This window comes from Pan paniscus, chromosome 5 (assembly GCF_029289425.2).
Source record: "Pan paniscus chromosome 5, NHGRI_mPanPan1-v2.0_pri, whole genome shotgun sequence".
Classification (NCBI taxonomy): domain Eukaryota; kingdom Metazoa; phylum Chordata; class Mammalia; order Primates; family Hominidae; genus Pan; species Pan paniscus.
Genome location: NC_073254.2, coordinates 90,054,810 through 90,076,095, shown reverse-complemented (window position 1 = coordinate 90,076,095; position 21,286 = coordinate 90,054,810). Strand labels below are relative to the sequence as shown.

Genomic DNA, 21,286 nt, shown 5'->3' with positions numbered 1-21,286 from the left:
ACATTTGAAAGGGGCTTTCTATGATCTTTTCCTCATGATTAGACTATAAATTCTGGAGGGCAGGTGTGGTAGCTGCCACGGAATGAACTCTCTGTGAAAGGTCTACCCATTCTTCTGTGCAGAAGGTCCCAAGCATTCCCAGACGAATTAAACTGCCTAGGGGCACGGAGAAGGTGGCTGAACACATTCAGATGCAGACACAGTAATCAATTACATTCTTGGCAAATATCTAAGAAAAATATACCCCAAATCCTCAGTTTGAAATTTAATGTTATTGAGGCCAACCTACTGGCCTGAAATAAAACCTTACATAGCATGTGCTCTCTAGTGCCGACACTAGTGTGTCATCATGGATAACTTATGGGATAGATGTGTCACAGAAATGTTTTTCAAATTGTGGCAACATACAGTCACCAGTTTTCTTGCTTTCTTCCCCTGGTAGCACTGGTAAGAACTGGCAGTGTGGCGATCCTTACCATTGCTGGCGAGGTTAGAATTGAAGTTTTCAGACTTGAATAGCATTTGACCTAAGGAGTCAGTATCTATAGCTTTGGCCTCTGTTTCTAAATGAAATGAACAGTCTAGATTTTACAACAGACAAATGAGGGCCCTTACTCAGAGTAAAAGCTGAACTCCTTACAATGAATGACCTGCAAGGCTGTGCTCTGCCTTTCCGTGTGGACTCTCTGACCTCCTCTCATCTTCCTTCACCATTCTAGCCATACCGACCTCCTAAAGTTCCTTGAAATTTCTGCCTCAGACCTTTGCACCTGCTGCTTCCCCTACCTAGAAAGAGCTTCCCTCAGCTTTTCACATGGCCCTCATCTATTTTAGATCTTTGCTCCACGGTCAGCTTGGCAGCAAGGCTTTCTGTGACTTCCACACAACACTGCATATCCCCTTCCTTTGCTTTCTTAATCTTGGTTGCATGTATCACCATCAACCACACTAAAACTTATTTATTTTGTGGCCATCTGTCTCCATAATAGAATGTAAGTTCCATGAGGGCAGAGGTTTTTGACTATTTTAGGTGTTACTAAACTTTTCCTGTGAAAAGTAAGAAATATTTGAAGTAAATATTTTAGGCTTTGTGAGACATATAGTCTTTGTCACAACTACTCAACTCTGCTATTGTAAGCACCCAAAGGTAATATGTAAGCAAATGGGCATGAATGTGTTCCAATAAAACTTTATTTAAAAAAAACACATGGTACACCAGATTTGGCCCAAGGGCTGTAGTCTGCTGATTCCCAGTCTATTGTGTCCATTGGTTTATCCTCTGCCTACAGCAGTTTCTGGCAAACAATAGGTGCTCAATAAATATTTGTTCTTGTTTTTGGACTGAGCTAACAATGAAAATGGAAGTAAATGTAACTTCTTGAAAGGTACTAGACAAATGAGGAGTTTGTACTAATGAGAAAAAGTGTGATCGCATTCATTACTATACTTTGAGATGAGCATCAACATCAAAACCATGAAACTAATTATGCCTTGAAAGTTCTTTAAGATCTGGTGATGTTTTTGTTTTTATTTTTGTTTTTGCTGTAGATAACATGAGATAAAACCTTTGTAAAAAATTTGAAATTATTTTGTTGAGATAGTTTTAAAATGCAGATATGTAAAAAGAGTAACATAACAAATGATTATTTTCCCACAGCACAGCATTAACAACTAGTAACAGTTTGAGATATTTTCTTCAAGAATTTTTTAATCAACAAAATATCATAGATTAAATGGAAATACTTTTTGACCATCTGTAGTCCTTTTTCCCTCACCTTCCTCTTGGGATAACTACTCTCACGAGTTTACGTTATCTTTCTGTTTCATGAACTCTTAAAAAAGAAATATACGTACTTATGTATTTTTTCTTGTATTCAATATTATTGTTTTTAAGATTTATCCTTGGTGTGTGTGTGTCAGGGGGGTGGGGCAGCGGTGTGTATAGTTTGTTATATTTAACTGCTGTGAATGCTGAATTCTGTTGTGGATAGGTAACATTTCCAAATGGAAATATTTCTAGAGTAGCAAAATATAGAAATACGAAAAGTATAGGGCCATTTATTATATTATAGGGCAAAGCCTCAATTAGTTTTTGAGGTTGTGTATACTGGGGTCTAGTGTTGCTCAAGTCTTTCACCCCAGAAAAGAACTAACCATCCAAGGAATCTAGCAGTTTAACATCATTTTATTTTTCTCTGATAGAAAAACCTTATCCCGCAAATATCAGTTCAGTTATTAATATATGGTGAGTGTTGCAATAGCATAACTTACTTTCAGCATTTCAATTTATCCAGCTGAATTTCAAAATACAAATTGCATATCATATGGGACTTTTCTCTAATAGCACAATAACAATTTTTAAATGGAGTTTCAGATGTAAACTGAGCAAGCTGAAGTTAAATTTGGGTCTAGTGATCCAGGTACCAGTTTCTTAGAGCTTTAAAATAGAGTATACGTTTTCAAGAGATTAGATATATGGTGACCTTAAAAAAGCCTTCTGACATATTCCATAACATCAAGGAATGGAAGGAAAAAGAATAAAGAATCCTTATGAAACATTTGCAGTCCACAAAACATTTCAAATAGTACCATGTCAACCTATGTTATAAATAGTTTATTCCTGATATTCGGCTGGTTTTACAAGCATCTATGTGATGACAAAGAGAAAAAAATTCAAAACTGTTCTAGAATATCATTAGAAGTACAAACACTTTAAAGAAACCAGTTGTAGTAAAAGTTTATTTATTCAGCACTTTACTAAATGGAAAAGTCTACTAACTGGCACTTCCACGCTTCTGTAGGACAGTGCTAACTGGCTTAATGACTCAGGAGACAGAGCTCCAGTTAGCAGATACAGTGCTTTCCCTATTAGCTGCAGCTCTACACTGAGGTACAGTGTTAGTAGTTAGCAGGACACAGGCTGGATTTCACCCCCAAACACCCACTGGCTAGTCACACTTCTTCCTGGGCAACTGTGCTAGGAACAAATCCAGAAAAGTCTTCGGATTCCAAAAGAAACACTAAATCTTTTCCATGGTTTTAGTGCTAGAGGATTTTATTATGTTCAAATACTTAGAAATTAATATTATAACTATGATACAATAATTAGCAATTATTGAATACCTAGCATGTGATAGGCCCTGTATTGGCTACTTTACACATATATTTTTCTAATCATCAACTTCGGGTTAGGTACCATTAGTATTATTTCGGTTGTATAACTGAAGAACTAAGACTCAGAGAGGCTAAGTAGTATTCCCTGGGTCACACAGGCAGGGCTCACCCAGGAGTTTGCAAGACTCCAGAATTAATGCCTTTTGAGATTTTACTTTGGTGAGGTTATACAGAGAGTTACATTTTATTAATAAAAATTTCAAGGAACCAGATATCCATCAGAGGCATAAACTAATCAAACAACGAACAGCCCCCCTTATAGAGGTAAGGTCTGTGGGTTGGTTGGCTTCACCAAAGCCACTCTACAGCAGAGGGAGCATCTCTACCCACCACCTAATATTCATCTGCACAAGCTGTACATCTGGAAGAGAAGGAAAATCAAAGTGATTAGTAGGGGAATGAATCAAGGCAGCCTCCAGACAGAAAACGGGCTGAGCAGAGGAAAATAGGCAGAGAAACTTCTGTGTCAGTATCAGGCTTGTCTCTGACGACACTGATTTTCCTCTACATTGGTTAAACCATTTTGTATATTCTATTGTATTCTGGCCATTTGTTAATATTTCAAAGAAAATCTGATTGTCACCCACTAAGTTGATTTCTGACTTGCTCATGGATCACAACTCATGGGTTGAAAAATATGGCTATTGAGGGAGCAGAATTCGGCCATAGACTTGAACATGACTACCAATTTCTGGCTTTGTGACTCTGAACAAGTCATATTAACTTCTTTAAATCTCAGCATCCTCGTGCCAGTCAACATTAAGTCTAAACTCGATCCTAAAGTTAGTTATCTTCACCAACCGTTACCTGGATTATCTTATCTTAAATGGTTTCTGCTTGTTTGGCTGTCCACATACCTAAATCTATCAAATAACTGTCCTTTTTGTTAAACTTGAGGGTGTTTTAGCTATAAGTGGTCATATAATAGATTATCTGTTTAAATCTTTGTGTAAAAGGGATCTTCCAATTTTAAAAAGGTAAGTTGGACTATTCTTCACAAATTGTCCATTAACTTCATTTTATCTTTTTTCCGGGGGGAAAAAAGGTTGAAAGAGTTGAGGGAGGAAACTGCTCTTTCCTCTTATAATAGTTTTTCAGAAATTCTATTTATATAATCAGTTTTAGCCCTACTGGTTGTCTTGCCCTGCATATGGACTCCAGCAGAACTAGTCCAGGTAGCCAGGAATAAAACAGAACAGACAGTGAAACATGTTATCCTTGCTTTATATAGAATATGGCTGCCTGGGTTCTAAGTCCTGGTAACATATGTTGCATAGCTGAGAATTCATTGTATATTTTGCTGGTTAATTTTCAGAATTGACCTGGCTAAGTGCACATTTCTCTTAATTATTACAAGGCTAAACTGTTTTAAAAAGCTTAACTAATCATACTTCAGTAAAATGAATTCCTTCTGCTGGTGATAAAGTTTTTGTTGTTTCAGTTTTAGCCTATAATCAATGCAACCTACTAAATCAGCACTTCTCTAATTCTATGGGAAAGGACTGGTTTTTAAAATATCCAATCTGTCATGAATCAGTACTTTTATAAAACATAACAAAGCTGAACTGCTAGAAAAAAATGAAATAAACACATATGAAGTATAAATTCCAGTGTATATTACTGAATTCAACAAACAAAAAATTATGCCTTAAAAATATAATTTTAAAAAATTAGGGAAAAATGAAAAAAATTACAAAACTGTACACTTTATTTAAAGTGTGTATAAGGCACATAAAGATTCCCTATGGCACTCATTAACTTTTTGTCATTTTGTAATTACAATGAAACAAAAAATCATGAGTGAAATAGTGATTTCCCATACAAAGTACCTATATGCACTCTTTGAAGAAATAAACACTATTATATAGTTTTTAATGTAAGACATGATCCTGCTTTTTGCTTGTTAACATACCTACTTCAAGTTGAATTGACATTTCTTATAGGGCAGGGGTCCCCAACCCCCCAGGCCCCAGGCTGGTACCGGTCTGTGGACTGTTAGGAACCGGGCTGCACAGCAGGAGGTGAGTGGCGGGCGAGCATTACCGCATGAGCTCTGCCTCCTGTCACATCAGTGGGGGCATTAGATTCTCGTAGGAGTATGAACCCTATTGTGAACCACTCATGGCGAAGAATCTAGGCTACACGCTCCTTATGAGAATCAAACTAGACCTGATGATTGAGGTGGAACAGTTTCACCCTGAAACCCTATCTTCAACCCCAGTCCTTGAAAAATCTTCCAGAAAACCCATCCCTGGTGCCAAAAAAGGTTGGGGATCATTGTTTTAGAGGATAACTTTTATCTAAGTGCTTCATTGGCTGGGCGTGGTGGCTCACACCTGTAATCCCAGCACTTTAGGAGGCCAAGACAGATGGATCACCTGAGGTCAGGAGTTCGAGACCGGCCAGGCCAACATGGTGAAACCCGTCTCTACTAAAAATACAAAATTAGCCAGGTGTGGTGGTACACACCTCTAGTCCCAGCTACTTGGGAGGCTGAGACAGGAGAATCGCTTGAACCCGGGAGGTGGAGGTTGCAGTGAGCCGAGATCGCACCACTGCACTCCAGCCTGGGGAAGACAGAGTAAGACTCTGTCTCAGAAATTAATTAATTATTTAAAAAAGTGCTTCATTATTTTGTTTTAATGATATTAAGATAGAAATCATTTTAACAAAGATATTTTGAAGGAAATGGAAGAAGAAATTTTGAAGTAATTTTAGACTCTCAGAATATTATTTACAACTTTTATTTAAAAATGGAGCAAGTGATGCTGTATTTTGAAAATTAATCTTCAATTCTTCATCAGTAGTCAGTTAAAGCAAATCACCCTATAAATTATTTATTAAAGTTAAACAACCTCTCAATGAAATAAATAAATTCAACATTCTAGAATTCCTATATATGCATCTTCTTTTGGTGGAAAATAAAATTTGAAATGTTTTATCAAACTTGTTAAATATTTGAAGATAACTTTTCACTGATGTAGAATATCAAGAACATCACTTGTTTCTTTGATAACTGTTGTAAAGCTATGAGAATAATATTGTAACAATCTCTAGAAACTTCAGTGTTCACTCTTTTATTTTTTTCTACCATTAAAAAACACATTACATTCTTTCTTTGCATAAAAATATTGACATTATTTAAAATACTGATGATAACAGACAAATAAGGAAGTCTATAAAACTGTTCAAATTTTATTTTTAAAAAAGTAAGAATAAACTGGTTTCTTAACTTGCAGAAACAATGAATTAATTCTATAATTCTAATATTTTTGATAAAATTTTTCTCCTCAATAACCATCATACCTCAGCATGCATGGTCATTTTCCACATTATCTCAAAATAAAATAATCTCCAAATTAACATATTAATCTTTACAAATTCACAATTTTTGCCATGTCATTAAGCCTATTGTTTAGGTCTGCTGACATTTCTTTTTAGCAGGAATTTCTCAATGAAGGGAGCTGTGTGTTGATTTACATTCTGGTATAAACTTTAATTTGTGTAACTGCTTCAGGTTTTTTTTTTATTTTCAAAAGAAGTCTACAAGGCTTTCAAAGTCTGAACATGAACAGTAATAAAATCTGAGAAAGTTTTATAGATTTGTTCATCCTTCTGTGTGTGTTAATGCTAGAAAATGTGCCTTGTTGTTGAAAACGATGTGGTAAAGAAAGAAAGCAAAATAAATGGTTTGTTTTTAAGAAAGCCCATTATAGGTAATTAGATTTAAATGGAAAATAAGATAGAAAGTAGTATGGAGGTAGAGCATGCAGAAGACAATTAGAAATATTATAAGTCTTAAGAATAGAAGATTAAAGATTAAAGCCCATCCTACTGAATGCTGTGGGGAATTCATCTATTCCATTTTTTCAGCTTTAGCTTTTCTGATACTAGAAATTATCTAATAAAAGTATATTAGACGCACTCGGGTCATGCAATTTTGACAAAATTAAAAAGCAAGGGAATAGTGCACCATTTTTGATGTTAAATTAGAAGCGTAACTTCTTTTGAATTTGTAATTCTTATGCCATCCTCATTTTACTTTGAAAAGGTCTTTATTTCTATGGCAACAGCTGCAAAGAAACACACCACATTCACTTGCATAAGCTCCCAGTGAAAAAGGTTTTTAAGTCCATAGTAAGTTACCAGTAGAGTATACAAAAATGTATCACCATAACCACAAGGACTTACTGATAAAACACAGGCAGGACTCTTCATATGGTAAGACAGTCCCTTGACATTTCCTCGCTTGGAAACGATACTTAATTAGCATGCTTCAGAAATTTTATACCATTTGAGAAAAAATAAATGACAGTTTACAGAATGTGCACAGAGACATAAAACGTGAAAATTGCCAAAAGCAATAAAGATAAGAACAATTTAATTTTGACAATATTTTACCCTGACCTCATTTATATTATACCAATAAAACAAAGTTTTCCAAGGAGTTAGAACTGTGTTCTGACAAAATGAATTTGTGAAACAAAATAAATGAATTCAGACAAATGTCTGATAACAGAAATGCTCTTGTAAGATACCACTGGTAATTTACAAAGGAAAGGAGTCTTAGATAAAAGGGATAAAATGAAATGCCCACATTTTCCCCAGCAGCTTGAAAAACCTAGCAAAACTGAAATTAAACTGAAATTGCAATAATAGACTTTTTCTTATCCCAAGGCCTGCCCCTTTCACCATCGTTTAGTTTGACTTCCTCTACTTCTATATTTCTCTCTACCTTTACCTAAGTTGGGCTTGCTGTTCATGAGGGAAGAAAGTAGTAGGTATATCTATTGGCCTGAAAACAATCTTGTGATTAATGCCTCTTATAAACAGCAAATGTTTTACTAAATCATATCTACACTAAAAAATTCTTTCTATATGAGAAGAATATGCATATGCAATGTGAATATGCAATAAGCCTATATTTCTACTTTGTCCTCAAAGTGAGTGTCCATGCCCCTCCTTTCCTTTTCCTGTGTCCTCAGGGTAAAGATGCTGACCCATGTTTATACCTGTGCCTTCCCTTTTGGCCTCTTCCGGTATGTCTGGATAATTTATTATTGTTTGTTGTGCTTGCATCTTCAGTTTCTCCCTATTTACAGACTTCTTTGCTTCAGTTTGTAATTGTAGTTGAGTATTCACATATATATATATATACACTTATGAGAAAAAAAGAAACAAGGATTTTCCTTGACCTCTCCCAATGTAGTCTTATGCCATCTCTCTTTACACCTCAGCTTTTGAGAATAATAGTTCATAATCCCCTGACTTTCTCAATATCTACTACACTCTTGAGATCCGTGCAGTGTCATGTCTGCCCCTGTGCAACACAGACACGCTAAGAAACCAGCTTCCTTCAAGATCACCAATGGCTTTTTCTCAACCTCCATCCTCCCTGATACCTCTGAAGAATTTCCTATCAGTTCACAGTCCCCTCCCTTTCAAAACTTTCTTCTTATTCTCCCACTTTTCTATACTTTAAACTTTCTAGTTCATCTCTCCACCCCATTCCTATATATAGGTTTACCCAAATTTCAAGGTTCTACTTTCATTTCTTTTCTTTCTAGTTTCTCCCTTGCACACTGCCCCCTCACCCCATTGTGATGGCTTTAGTTATCACCCTTAAACTGATGACTTGCTAACAGTAAACTTGGTTCTTCTACTCAGCTCACATCTTAAGGGGCTTTTGATTGCAGATTCTTTCCGTAGCCCTAATGCTGTAGGCTTCAAACTAACTCATCTCTTCTAAAAGAATGTTTTCTTCAAGTGTTTTCTACTTCATTTAAAGGCACTATCATTTCAGACTTGATACGTCAGCAATCACTTCTGAAATTTAAGTCCTTTGCCTGTTCTGTGTTCATTCAGTCTCCTTGATGTCACTCCCATCAGCCATTTCACTGGTTTTTATAATCATGCCCTTTATTACTTATTGATTAGACTACAAGAATAGTTTTCCTTTTTTTGAGATAGAGTCTCCTTTGTCGCCCACACTGGAGTGCAGTGACGTGAGCTCGGCTCACTGAAGCCTCTGTCTCCTGGGATTAAGAGATTCTCCTGCCTCAGCCTCCCACATACCTGAGATTAGAGGTGCACACCACCATGCCCAGCTAATTTTTGTATTTTTAGTAGAGACAGAGTTTCACCATGTTGGCCAGGCTGGTATCGAACTCCTGGCCTCAAGTTACCTGCCCGCCTCGGCCTCCCAAAGTGCTGGGATTACAGGTGTGAGCCACTGAACCCGGCCTGTGAGGTTAATATTATCAAAGTTCTTTTTAAAATCATGTCTTCACTTTCATTCAAAAGCCATCAAGGATTCTGTGTCAGTGATGTTAAGGATTGTGTTTTATTTCACCTCTGTACAGGTGCAGTTGGTGCCAGGCTTGGGTGGGCTCAGTTGCCATGGGTGTTGGCTGCTACAAGCTTCTATCTACACCCATTCCTGGAGGGTTACCTTAGTCTACAGGATCTACCTGGCCTGGAGATACTGGGAAGTTACTGCCCATCTCCCCACCCTGTGAGGGCAAGCCTCGCCCCTTGCTTCAAGGCAGGAGAAATTCTGTGGTGCTCCAGAGTGTCTTGTGAGATCAGTGAGAGACTTGATGCTCCTGAAACCGTATTTTGCCTGCATTCTTCTCTTGTCTTGTCTGCCTCCCTCACTCTGTTACAGGTTTCTTCTGTAAATCGCTTATACGAGAATCCCATCTTAGGCTCTGCTTTTAGGGAGGCCTGACTTAAGCCAACTTCCATGGTATTTCACACAAAACAGGCACTCAAATGTTTCTTGAGTAAATAAATAGGCCCTCAGATCTTTCAGAGAGGCTTTTTGTTCAAATGCAGTTGCCTCACTCAGTATAGGTGTTTTTGCTTATTTTCTTCTCTTTCCTACTCTCTATTCATTAGCTCTTGTCTTTTTCTCTCAGTGTAGAGATTTTGATTTGATTGCATTTATAAGACCCTCAAATACTTTCAAAGACAAGTAAACTATAAATATGATTGAATAAATGCGCAAAGCTATGGAAATGTTTCTGCAAAAGATTTGGAAGACTGCATAAAACACATGGCCAGTGGAGAGTGTGAAGCAACGGCCTTCAATATGGCAGAACAAAAGGTGTAGATTTTTTCCAATGATATCTTGCTCTTTTCATTGTATGTTCTAAGATTGATTTTCTTAAAGTGGCATTATTATTGAATAAAAATATTGAATGCACATAAATTGTGTTTACATTATTGAATTTTATGTGCATTCAAGGTATTAAATATACTTGTAGATACTCTGCAGTCTTCTTTCTCACGGTTGCATAGACACATTGTTAACATCTCTCACATAAGAAATACAAACAACAGTCCTTTCTAGTGTTCAAGAAGTGCATTGTCTAGTGATTTGAGAGCCACAAATGACACCATAATACAGTGGTCACAACATACATTGCATACTGTTATGAATTTAAAAAACACAATGGATAATGCTTACATACATGTACATACATATATGTATATGTTTGTGTTGGACATATTAGAGATATCAAATAAATATCAAATTAATCCACAATAATTCACACAAAAAAGTCCACGTAAAAGTTTACTGGTTTTGAGGAAAATGAGAAAAAGTAGTTTCTAAGGTATTTCTGAAGAATTCAAGAGCGACTCTCAATACTACCATTCCAAGAAATTTAGAAATAAAAACACAGTACAATCTACGTACATCATATAAAAGATAAATTTTCAACTTTTTAAAGAATTATGGCATCACATTCACTTTGCAATAGCTTCTCTCTTGATAATTAAAATATAATGTATAAGAAAAACAAAAGTGCTATAAAATTAAAGTTGCTTTGAGAATTATGTGCCATTACCGAAGGTAACTCAAAATACTATAGAGTTTTACAAAGTTGAGGGCTTATTTATTGGAAACATAATTTGCTGGCTTTCAAAGTCATTAGGCCATAAAAATGTTTCATGCTCCAAATGTTTTGCATTTCTGAAAACTTATCTGTTTATATTTTCCAAATTGATTAATAACTTGTGATTAATTCTTGGTTTTGGCAGCCATCCACACATATATTCACTCCATCCCAAATGGATAAATAACTTTCTACTTGACATTTCCAATGGTAAACGTATGAAATAGTTACTAACGTGTTCAGTGTAATGTTCTGAATAAAGATCCTGATGCAGGTGTATTAGCATATCGCCACTTTGGCAGAATGTGCCTTCTCCTTTTCCATTCTCTTTAAGTGTTTCTGTGGCTAAGTAGGTAATATTTATAAGACTCCTTCATAGAACACCTGTCACCAGAGTGCATTTAAAGTGCTTCCGGCTTAATCCTATAATATACCTGAGGGCTAAGTTATGATAAAACAGATAAATTTAGATTAGAGTCTTGAGTGATTTGGCTGAAGTCACAAATTGATCCAATTGCTCTCCTGAGAAAAAAAGAGCAGTTCTGACTCTCCCCCTGGTCCCTCACTGGCCAGGCATTGCTGGTTCCCAAATGTTGGTGCAGGTTATAGGGACAGAATGTGTGCTCATCACAATGTGTGGAGACCATAAAGGGATCAGCTGTACCTACCTATATTTGTCCCTTCTAGTGTGTGGCTTTAATTAGAAAAATTAAGTTAGTGATTTTTAAGTAAGTTTTTTAAAAGTTAGTGATTTGGTTAAATTCTCAATATCCCTATTTTAAAACATGCAAATCTGGGTTTCAGTGTGATACCACAAAATAGACAATGGGTGTATATTATGCAGAATAAATAGCCCTGCAGCCTTGGAGAATTGCCAATGTTTTCTGGGTCTCTGTTTTCTTATTTGGTGGGCTGGAATGATACTATAGTACCCCTTTAGCTAGAAAATGTGATGATTTGATGTTCCTGAAATGGGTCCACCCTCACCTCTCCAGGCTTCTTTCTGAAGCTCTCAGCCACTCGGCTCAGGGGCTGAATCTCTCCAGTTTGAAGGAGTCCCCATTAGCTGATGTGCCTCTTCCACATCAGAGAACAGCTCTTGGGTCTATTCACATAAATAAATAAACCATTCAGACTCAGGGTCCTATTTGAAAATACAAAACATTTTTTCTTTACTAATCCATATAAAAGAGAAAACTTATTATGTTATTTTGTTACAATACAAATAATGTCATTCAGCTCTTCATTTAAGTGAATGTAAGGACCTCAGCTCACTGTTGCTTTACTATTGATATAAGTATTATTGGAACAAAATCATTGCTTACAATATTTTTTTTCTCATTGACAGCCTTTCCAGGGCGTTTTGTCTCTTCTATCTCAAGTGCACTGCAGAGACCACTAGTTAGAGTGAAATTTACCACAAGGAGACACAGGCATACTGTCAGTAACTAGCTGTGCTGTTTAACTTTATCTAAGGGATGGCCTGTGATCACAAAGTCTGGGCTACATCTCTTGTTCATCTGATTTTAATTAGCCTGTGCTAGAAGTTGTTTTCCAACATCTTTTTCCTTGATTTATCTTTCCCACCAGTAAGAGAATATGAGGCAAAAGTAAAGGACTATCCTTGCTGCACAAGTACACCCTTGAAGGCATTTGTTTGACATGAACATATATTAGCCTTTCTCCCTTTTTCCTGTCTTACTACATTGCTTCAGTAACTATATTTGATCCAATTTTAGGAGACACCAAGCAGCCAAAGTCCACTATGGAGCTCTGCAAACAGAGATGCAGGGATAAATGCAGATTTGCTTATTTTTATCCACCAAGTTTCATATTTGGTTTTGTAAATTCAAACAATGTGTTGGAGAAAGCTCTGCACCTGTTGCTTGGACCTGAATAGGGTACCCAATTTCCCTGTTATTCATCTAGAAATGTCAGGCAGAATTAAGGATGGTATCTCTTGCAAACTCCCAAGATAATCCTCATGGAGACATTCTGAAGAAATGTCATAGCAAGTAAATAAAATACGATGTTATCTGTATGCCAAGAATTTTCTAACAAGCAATAAGCATGAACCAATAGTTGTAGAATACAGAACATTTAACGTGTTATTTTTAAGGTATATGTTTATATTTATAGATGAATCCAAGCAAAAAAGATGCTTTTTTTTCTACCTATGACCAGAGTTAAAGCTATTATTTAAAGTAATTTTTGACTTTTTCTTGCTAGTAATACAAATTCCTGGTGGAAGGACACCAGTCATAGTTTTAGTGAGAGCAGAATTATGAAACACTCATTGTGCATTTTAAAGGTCATTGTCAGTTTTGACACATAAAGATAGAAGACAATCATATCACCTGTTTTAATGTGAAACTAACAAAATTACTTCCTGTAAATTCATAATTATCCATTCTTTTCTCTATAAGACTCCTCTCTAAAATTCAAGCCTGTGTAAGGATGTGCAACTGCACACAATTGTTAGTGGTTTCTACCAGACCCTGAAATCATTTCATTGGAATAATGAGATCATTTTGTAGCTGTGAAGTTGGTAACTTGGAATAAGCTATCTTAAAATAAGAAGAAATACTCTTTCTCTCTTTTTTTTTTTTTTTTTTTTTTTGAGGTGGAGTCTTGCTCTGTCACCCAGGCTGGAGTACAGTGGCACAATCTCGGCTCACTGCAACTTCCACCTCCTGGGTTCAAGCGATTCTCCTGCCTCAGTCTCCCGAGTAGCTGGGATTACTGGCACCCACCACCATGCCCAGGTAATTTTTGTATTTTTAGTAGAGACAGGGTTTCACCATGTTGGCCAGGCTGGTCTTGAACTTCTGATCTCAAGTGATCAGCCCGTCTTGGCCTTCCAAAGTGCTGGGATTACAGACATGAGCCACCGCACCCAATGAAACACTATTTTTTTTTTTTTTTTACTCTACTGTGAGGCAGGTCTGACCTGCATTACTGTCTTGCTGTGTTCTACAAAGTTTTCATAGAGCATGGCTAGACTATGAGGGCACAATTTCACTTGAAAAATATCCCAAGCCCCATAAAAACAAATAAGCTTAAGGAAAATTTTGCTTAAGTGAGTCCTGTTGTATGTGTTGATTTCATAGAAGCAATGACTTTGATGTCCTTTTACCTAATGAGATCAAGATACCCCAGTACTTATTAATAACATAATTCATTACTTGTGCTGTCTTAGGTAAAGTATATCAACCAGTTCAGAATCAAACCAAAAGAAAAACCAAGTGTAAATTTTACATGAAAATCCCAGTAAATTTACACATGATCAGCACAATTTGTTCATCAAACAAATTTTGAGGTCTCAGCTACTCCATAATGATGACACCAATCTGCATCTCTTTCTTTAAGGAAAAGGCAATAGTCTACTCTACCTTGCAGACATTTTTACATACTCAATTTTATTATCAAGTTAGATCAACACTGGGCCTCAAGCTCCTGGGGCATTAGAAAATGGGCATGGACATCTAGGTAAAGTAAGATTCAGGTAAAATTTAAATAAAATAGATTCAACAGAGTAGTAGTGAAAAAAGTCATTTTATCTTAAATATTTTTTCTTGATCAATTAGACATTCTCCTTAATCAAATACTAATATTCTGAAGCTGTATACCTACATTCCCTTCTATAAACATCTTGAGATCACTAGGCTAACACCGACATGGCATTACTCCTCATCACAGCCCTGTGGGGTAGGCGTTATTAGCATCTCCGTTTTCTAAAAGAGGCATGTGAGGTGCAGAGTGGCTGAGGAATTCACACAAGATCACAAAGCTAATAAGCAGTAAAGCTGGGATTTAAATTCAGGCAATCTGGGCCAGGCGCTGTGGCTCAGGCCTGTAATCCCAGCACTTTGGTAGGCCAAGGAGGGTGGATCACCTGAGGTCAGGAGTTTGAGACCAGCCTGACCAACGTGGTGAAACCCCATCTCTACTAAAAATACAAAAATTCACCAAGCATGGTGGTGCATGCCTGTAATCCCAGCTACTTGGGAGGCTGAGGCAGGAGAATCACTTGAACTGGGGAGGTGGAGGTTGTAGTGAGCCAAGACTGCACCACTGCACGGCAGCCTGGGCAACAAGAGCAAAACTCTGTCTCAATAATAAATAAATAAATAGATAAATAAAATTCAGGCAATCTGGCCCCAAAGTCTGTGGTGCAACCTGTATGCTAAATTCCAAGTTGCTTGCACCATAAGATGAAAGTGGACATGTTGCTTGTCCTGCCCTCCTGTACTTTTGTAGGCTCCCAGCTCATGGAGGGAATGTGACCCAGCCCCTTTGCCATCAAGTGTGGGCTGGTGCAAAGAAACACATCTTGACGGGGGCAGGGGTAGGTAGGTTGATGTTCTCTGTGCTGTTTAGAATGCAAGGAATCCTGACTCCAGACACAGCTTCAAAGCCAGCTTGGAGCAAGCACTTCAAGGGAAAGTAAAACCTGCACAAAAATGTTGCAAGGAGGCAATCAAGAGGATGGTTGCCCAGAGAGGGGAAAAAGGACAGGCACAGGCAGAGAGGACAAATTGAGAGCAAGACAGGGCAGGATAGAGGGGTAAGTTACAGGGAATTTAAAACATAAAGTTTCTGTTCAGGATTAAAATTAGGATCCAGCAACAGAGTGCAAGAGTGAGGTGTCATCTTGGTCCAACCACACAAACTTCTGTTTGCGGCAGTAACTAGTTGATTCACCAGTAAATGTCTTTTTTCAGAGACCTAGAAGAACTTCTTTTAAAAAGACCAGGGTAGCTTCATGCTAACCTTGAGATTATTCAGATGTGCATTTAATGTGACTATAAAATGAAAATTCAAGGTTACATAAAAATTATTGTTTTCATTATTTTGGGGGAGAGTCTGTTAGGAATACTAAGAAATCCTGCAAGGAACCTACATCTTAAATGGAATCTTTATAATGCCAGTTCTTTTGCAATGTTTCTCGTTAATATCCATGAACATGCTCTGCTGCCTGAAATATTCCACTTTTCACGAAGATACTTCTCTGGGTTTCCATCCAGTTCCTGTCCTTTTCCCTCCACCACAATCTCCATTGTTTGCCTCTCCTTCCTCACAACTCATGCCCTAATTTCCTTACACATTTTCTTGAGATTTTTGTTTCCAGTGCCCTCCTCACTACTCAACCGAACTTCTCTCCCCGGCACCAATTCCAGCCACTTCTCTTATCCAGCATCCCTCCACTTACTTTGTTCCAAATTTTAATTCTGCTGAACCCTTCATGAATCTAGAACCGCTCTTCTGTTGACTTCTTGGTTCTGTATGGCCTTTTTCTGCCTCATGATGGATTAAACCCCCTCTTAACTTCCAGGAAGGCCCCCAACCCCCAATGCCATTCTGTTCTCCCTCATCGTGATCTGAAACATTCTCATCTGTAGCTTAGGATCAATATTCAACATTCATTGAATTCTAAAAACTGTGTGAATTCATAAAGGATGTAAGACTAAAAAATATGTCAACCAAATATTTTGCTTGCAGGGCTTCAAGAAGACAAAGTAAATAAATAAATAATGGCATATAAAAGATCCAAAAAATGAAAATCAGGAAGTTGAGAAATAAAACAGCCCATAAATTTCAGATACATATTGTCACAGAACATTGTTAAGAATAGCTTTTAAGCGTAAGAAGCACATTACTTCTACATTTTATTAAATGAACACTTTATAAACTAAGATTTAGCAGCTTAAATGATAATTAAAAAAATAAAATCAACTAATCAAAATTTCAAACAGAACCTTGGCGTGGTACTTGCAAAAAGATAGTGTTGCTATTATGCTTATAGGAAACTACACAAAGAGTTAAAGAGAAAAAGAAAAAGAATTCATTGATCAGAATCCTATGTCTTTCATAATAATAATAGCAATATTAACATGTTTCTATAATGTTTGATATTTTTCAAAGCATGTTTAAATGTGACACCCATGTTTGAAACTCACCATAATTGTGAGATATTGGGAGAGTAGTAGCTACTACGTATTTAATCATTGATGAAAACCAACAAGTTAATGATTTGTTTAAAACTAAATGTTCTGCTTTCATTAAAGTCATTATGTTTAGGAATAAAGTACATAAAACTTCACATATTTTATGTTTCATTTAAATAGCCTTAATGATAGTCAATACCTTCTTGGTCAACCACTCATAATTAAAATACAAGAGTTTTTTAACACTGGGTAAATAAAAATGATTTTAAATTCCTAGATTTTTCTCACTATTGTTTTCTACTGCAAACTTTAGTGAAATAGAAAAATTATTGGTCTTAGCTTTCAGAATGTGCATCTGTATGTATACACACATATGTATATACACAGGCATACATGTACAAGTACATTTATATGTCTGAAAGAGCTGAGTACTCCTTAACTATTGAGCTGAGAAGAAATGGTGGCACTCAGTTGGACCTAAATGTAAATATGTAAGAACGCTCATTTTTAAAATTCATTTGTTTCCCATTCAAGTAGCTTATAAAGTAGAATAAATCACTGAGCATATATGGATATAATCCAAATGCATATAATTATTTGTAAATGTGGATAATGTCAATAATACCTGCTCTAGCTACTTCTTTTGATAAATAGGGCATTTGGGAAAGAGCAGTAGCAATAATGACGAACTATGCCTAAAAGTGTCTATAAGTTCTATTACATTCTTTAGTTTCTGACATTATGTTACTCTTGATAGAAGATAAAAGTAATATAAAATTATCTGGACTATACGCATTTATAAATGGAGTAAATTTACATAAAATAGTGGTTGAACTTTACAATTTAACTGATTTCCTTCATTATTATCATGGAAAATACATGTTTAATTTATTCTTTAATCTACTTTCTTATGAAATGCAAGCTTTGATAGGGTACAATTTTAATTTGAAGCATTATTATTTTTAAAAAGCCTCATTTAAATATTTTTTCAGTTCACCTAGTATCTAACAAGTCTGTCATAATTATCTTACAAGCCAAATCAATAAATGTGGGTGGGAAGGTGGTAGGGTTCAAATACATTTGTACATGATTTGATTGTCACACTTTAAGGACATCAATGGTGGAAAAGATGGTAGCCTAGGCTGGTGTTACACAGGGTTGTCAGGCCCTGTTCTGTTCAGGATTTATTAACGATTTAAATGAAGACAGAAGGTAGGCTTATCAAATTTTAAAGTAGCATAAGGCTGAGGGATATTTCACTGGAAAACAGGATTCAAATCATTTTTTAAAAGCAAAAAGCCCCCAGAGAATAGAATGCTATTAGGGATTAAAATCAATAAAGATGAAATTTAACAACAAGGATCAGTTCCTACTCTGTGATTCAAAAAGGCAACTGTACAACAACGGGCTGGGTGAAGACCTGACTTAGCAGTTTTCATTAAAATAAAAAGGGAGGAGCATTTAATTGACCACATGTAGTACAAGTCAAAAGTACAATACCAGACAAAGGAGCATTGGCTCAATCTTAGGCCATAATAGTAGCATGTTGTCTGTGGTATGGGGCGTACTTGCCTCATTTTACTCTGCCCTAAGTAAGACCACATGTATCCAGTCTCATTCTCGACAACTCTGGAAAGCCAATGAGCGTTTTCTGACAAAGATTATTGGCATGTTGGAGAGTCCAGAATCCATACGATAAGAGAACAAGTTAAGAGAATTGGAATTTTATTAACTTGATAAAAGGTAAACCTTAGTACAATACACCACTGACCCTCAAATATTTGTAGTTGAGGAAAGAGACTTATTTTACAGAAGGCAGAACTGGGAATAATAAATGAGAATGTCTAAGAAACATATTTGGGGTTAATAATAAAAGAGAACGTAGGACTACAGTCAGAAGCTCAAGTTTAGGCAAATCATCTAAACTCTAAGTCATGGAATGCTCATCAACAAGGGAACAGAAGTTGACAGTACCTGTACTATTTAGTACAAAGACTGCCATAAATAAACACATGAGAAAGAACACACAAGATTTTTTGAGACTTTAAAATGGTTTGAAAATGATAATAATAACAGTAAAACACAAGAATGGGGTCCCCACTGCTCATACGAAGCTGACCAGTTGTCATAACACTGCAGGGCTTCGTTTTACTGTGGAATGATGAAATTGAACTGCACTAGAAATAGGAGGTTATTGCTCTACTACCAATTCCAATGATGATTTATTTGCTTACTATTTTGTCTCAGTTAAAGGCAATAAATGGCAATGAAAGGAGAGTTATGAAAAGCCAGTGAAGTCAATAATTTAATTTGGATAAAGAATGTAGTTAATATCCACAACCTTTATGGAATTAATAAATAGGCTGGACCTCCACAAAGATACTCATCAATTTAATTCAAAAACTAAAAGTATGACCAAAGTAGTGTAGATCAAATTAGGGCTAATTCATTTTATCCAAACAATATCTCTACACTTGTGCTGCCAATCTTGAAAAATATAGAATTTTCTGAATTGCAAAACCTCTGTCAAAATCTCGAATCTCAAATTTCAGCCTTTGGATAACTGATACTCTCCATATGCCCATCTGCTTGCTCTATTTCGGTTTCATTTTCATTAGTGTTCCCAAATAAGTAACCCCTAAGTTAGTAATGCCCACCAGTTGTTCCAAGTTTACTTACCCTCTGACCCTCTTTTCCAGGTGGACCTTGGGGGCCTTGTATCCCCAGGGAACCCTATGAGGAAAAAGAGCCACATGTTAATACACTGTTTCAAGTACACCTGCCTCACAAAGAATGTTGTGAAAATTAATAATTATTTTGTTGATTAAAACAAACTTTTAAAGTAATTTGAGCTCTTTCAAGGTTGAACTATATAATATATTAATAATGATGAATTGCCCTTCTTTGACTGGCTTATCTTTGTAGCTAACTCCAGAAAGAAAAAAAGGCAGTCCCACACCAGGTGTGAGACCAAATGTTCACCGCCAGTGAAGAATCTCATATGATTGGAACCATGTTTCAACAAACCACCATAAATAAGTGGTAACAATATTTGCAAGCAGAAAAAGATACCTCTTTACATATTTAAACTCTATAAATAAAATTATATTTTTGGTTGAGAGTAGCTTTTAAAGTATATTCTAAGGAAATGCATGATTATGGTGTTGGCTTCAAACATGCCTACTCATAACATTGAACTTTTAATATTAAAAATATTATTTACTGCTTTCTTGTAATAACATAAAGTGGTAGGGAAAATAAACATTCTTTTTTTTTCAGATCATAACGAAGTCCTAGGAAATCCCAGGTATTAATCTGAAAGTCAAGTCTCCTGATTCTTATTTTAGACAGAAATTCTTACTCCACATGAAATTAAAAATGATGATATTGCCATTCAAAAAAAACTTCAGCAGTTATGACTACGTCTTTCCTGCTGCTTCTTTCTTCCCTAATCAACCATTAAATGCGGGAGATTTTTGTCTCATTTTCTTCTCAGTCCACATTCTCTCACATTGATCTCACACATCTGTGGGCTTTGGATTCTCTAGACCAGCAATTCCCAGATCTACAACTCCAGTTTAACTCTGAGCTGCAATCAGACCCACCACGTGCTTGATGGAACCGCAGCTACCTCACAGGCATCCACAGTTTACCCCATCAAATGCTGAACTCAGGATCCTCCCTCCAGAACTGGATCCTCTTCCACCATGCCCCAAATCAATAAATCCATACCACACTCTCTTCATGCTCATGCCAGAAATCTAGAACTCATTCTCCACATTCAACTCTCTTAAACTTCTCTCTCACATACAGTTACAAAATCTTGTTGGCTTTATCTACAAGTTACGTTTGGATTCATCCATTTCTCTCCACTCCTACCGCTCCCATATTCTTGTTCATCTGTAAGAGCTTCCTAGTTGACGCTACACATTCCTCCATCCATTCGCATCACAGCCAAACTGATCTTAAGAAAACCAGGCTTGATCTTCCCTGATTTGCCACTTGGAGACAATGCCTTGTTTCAGTCTCCTAGTGCCTTGCACTTTTTCTCTCAAGTACTTACCACTAATTCATTTAAGTGATTATTCATGTAATGATTTGTTACTCTCACCAGGCTCTAATCTATAACAGAATCTATATCTTATTCATTACGGTATGTGCCTGTTACTGGCCAAATGACAATTCACATGGGGAACTCATCCACTCTAATAAAAGTTTTTGGATAAAGGCAGTAATTTTCAAAAAGTTTTCCAAATATTTATA

General features: G+C 36.4%; 1 protein-coding gene across 1 annotated transcript in view; it reads right to left on the bottom strand.

Annotated features, from left to right (window-relative positions):
- Positions 1-21,286, bottom strand: part of COL19A1 (collagen type XIX alpha 1 chain) — a 342,117-nt gene that overhangs the window by 127,310 nt on the left and 193,521 nt on the right. The window contains exon 16 of the mRNA XM_055113849.2: positions 19,703-19,756. Within this exon, the coding sequence (XP_054969824.1) occupies positions 19,703-19,756 (54 nt within the window). The remainder of the gene's footprint in view (positions 1-19,702; positions 19,757-21,286) is intronic.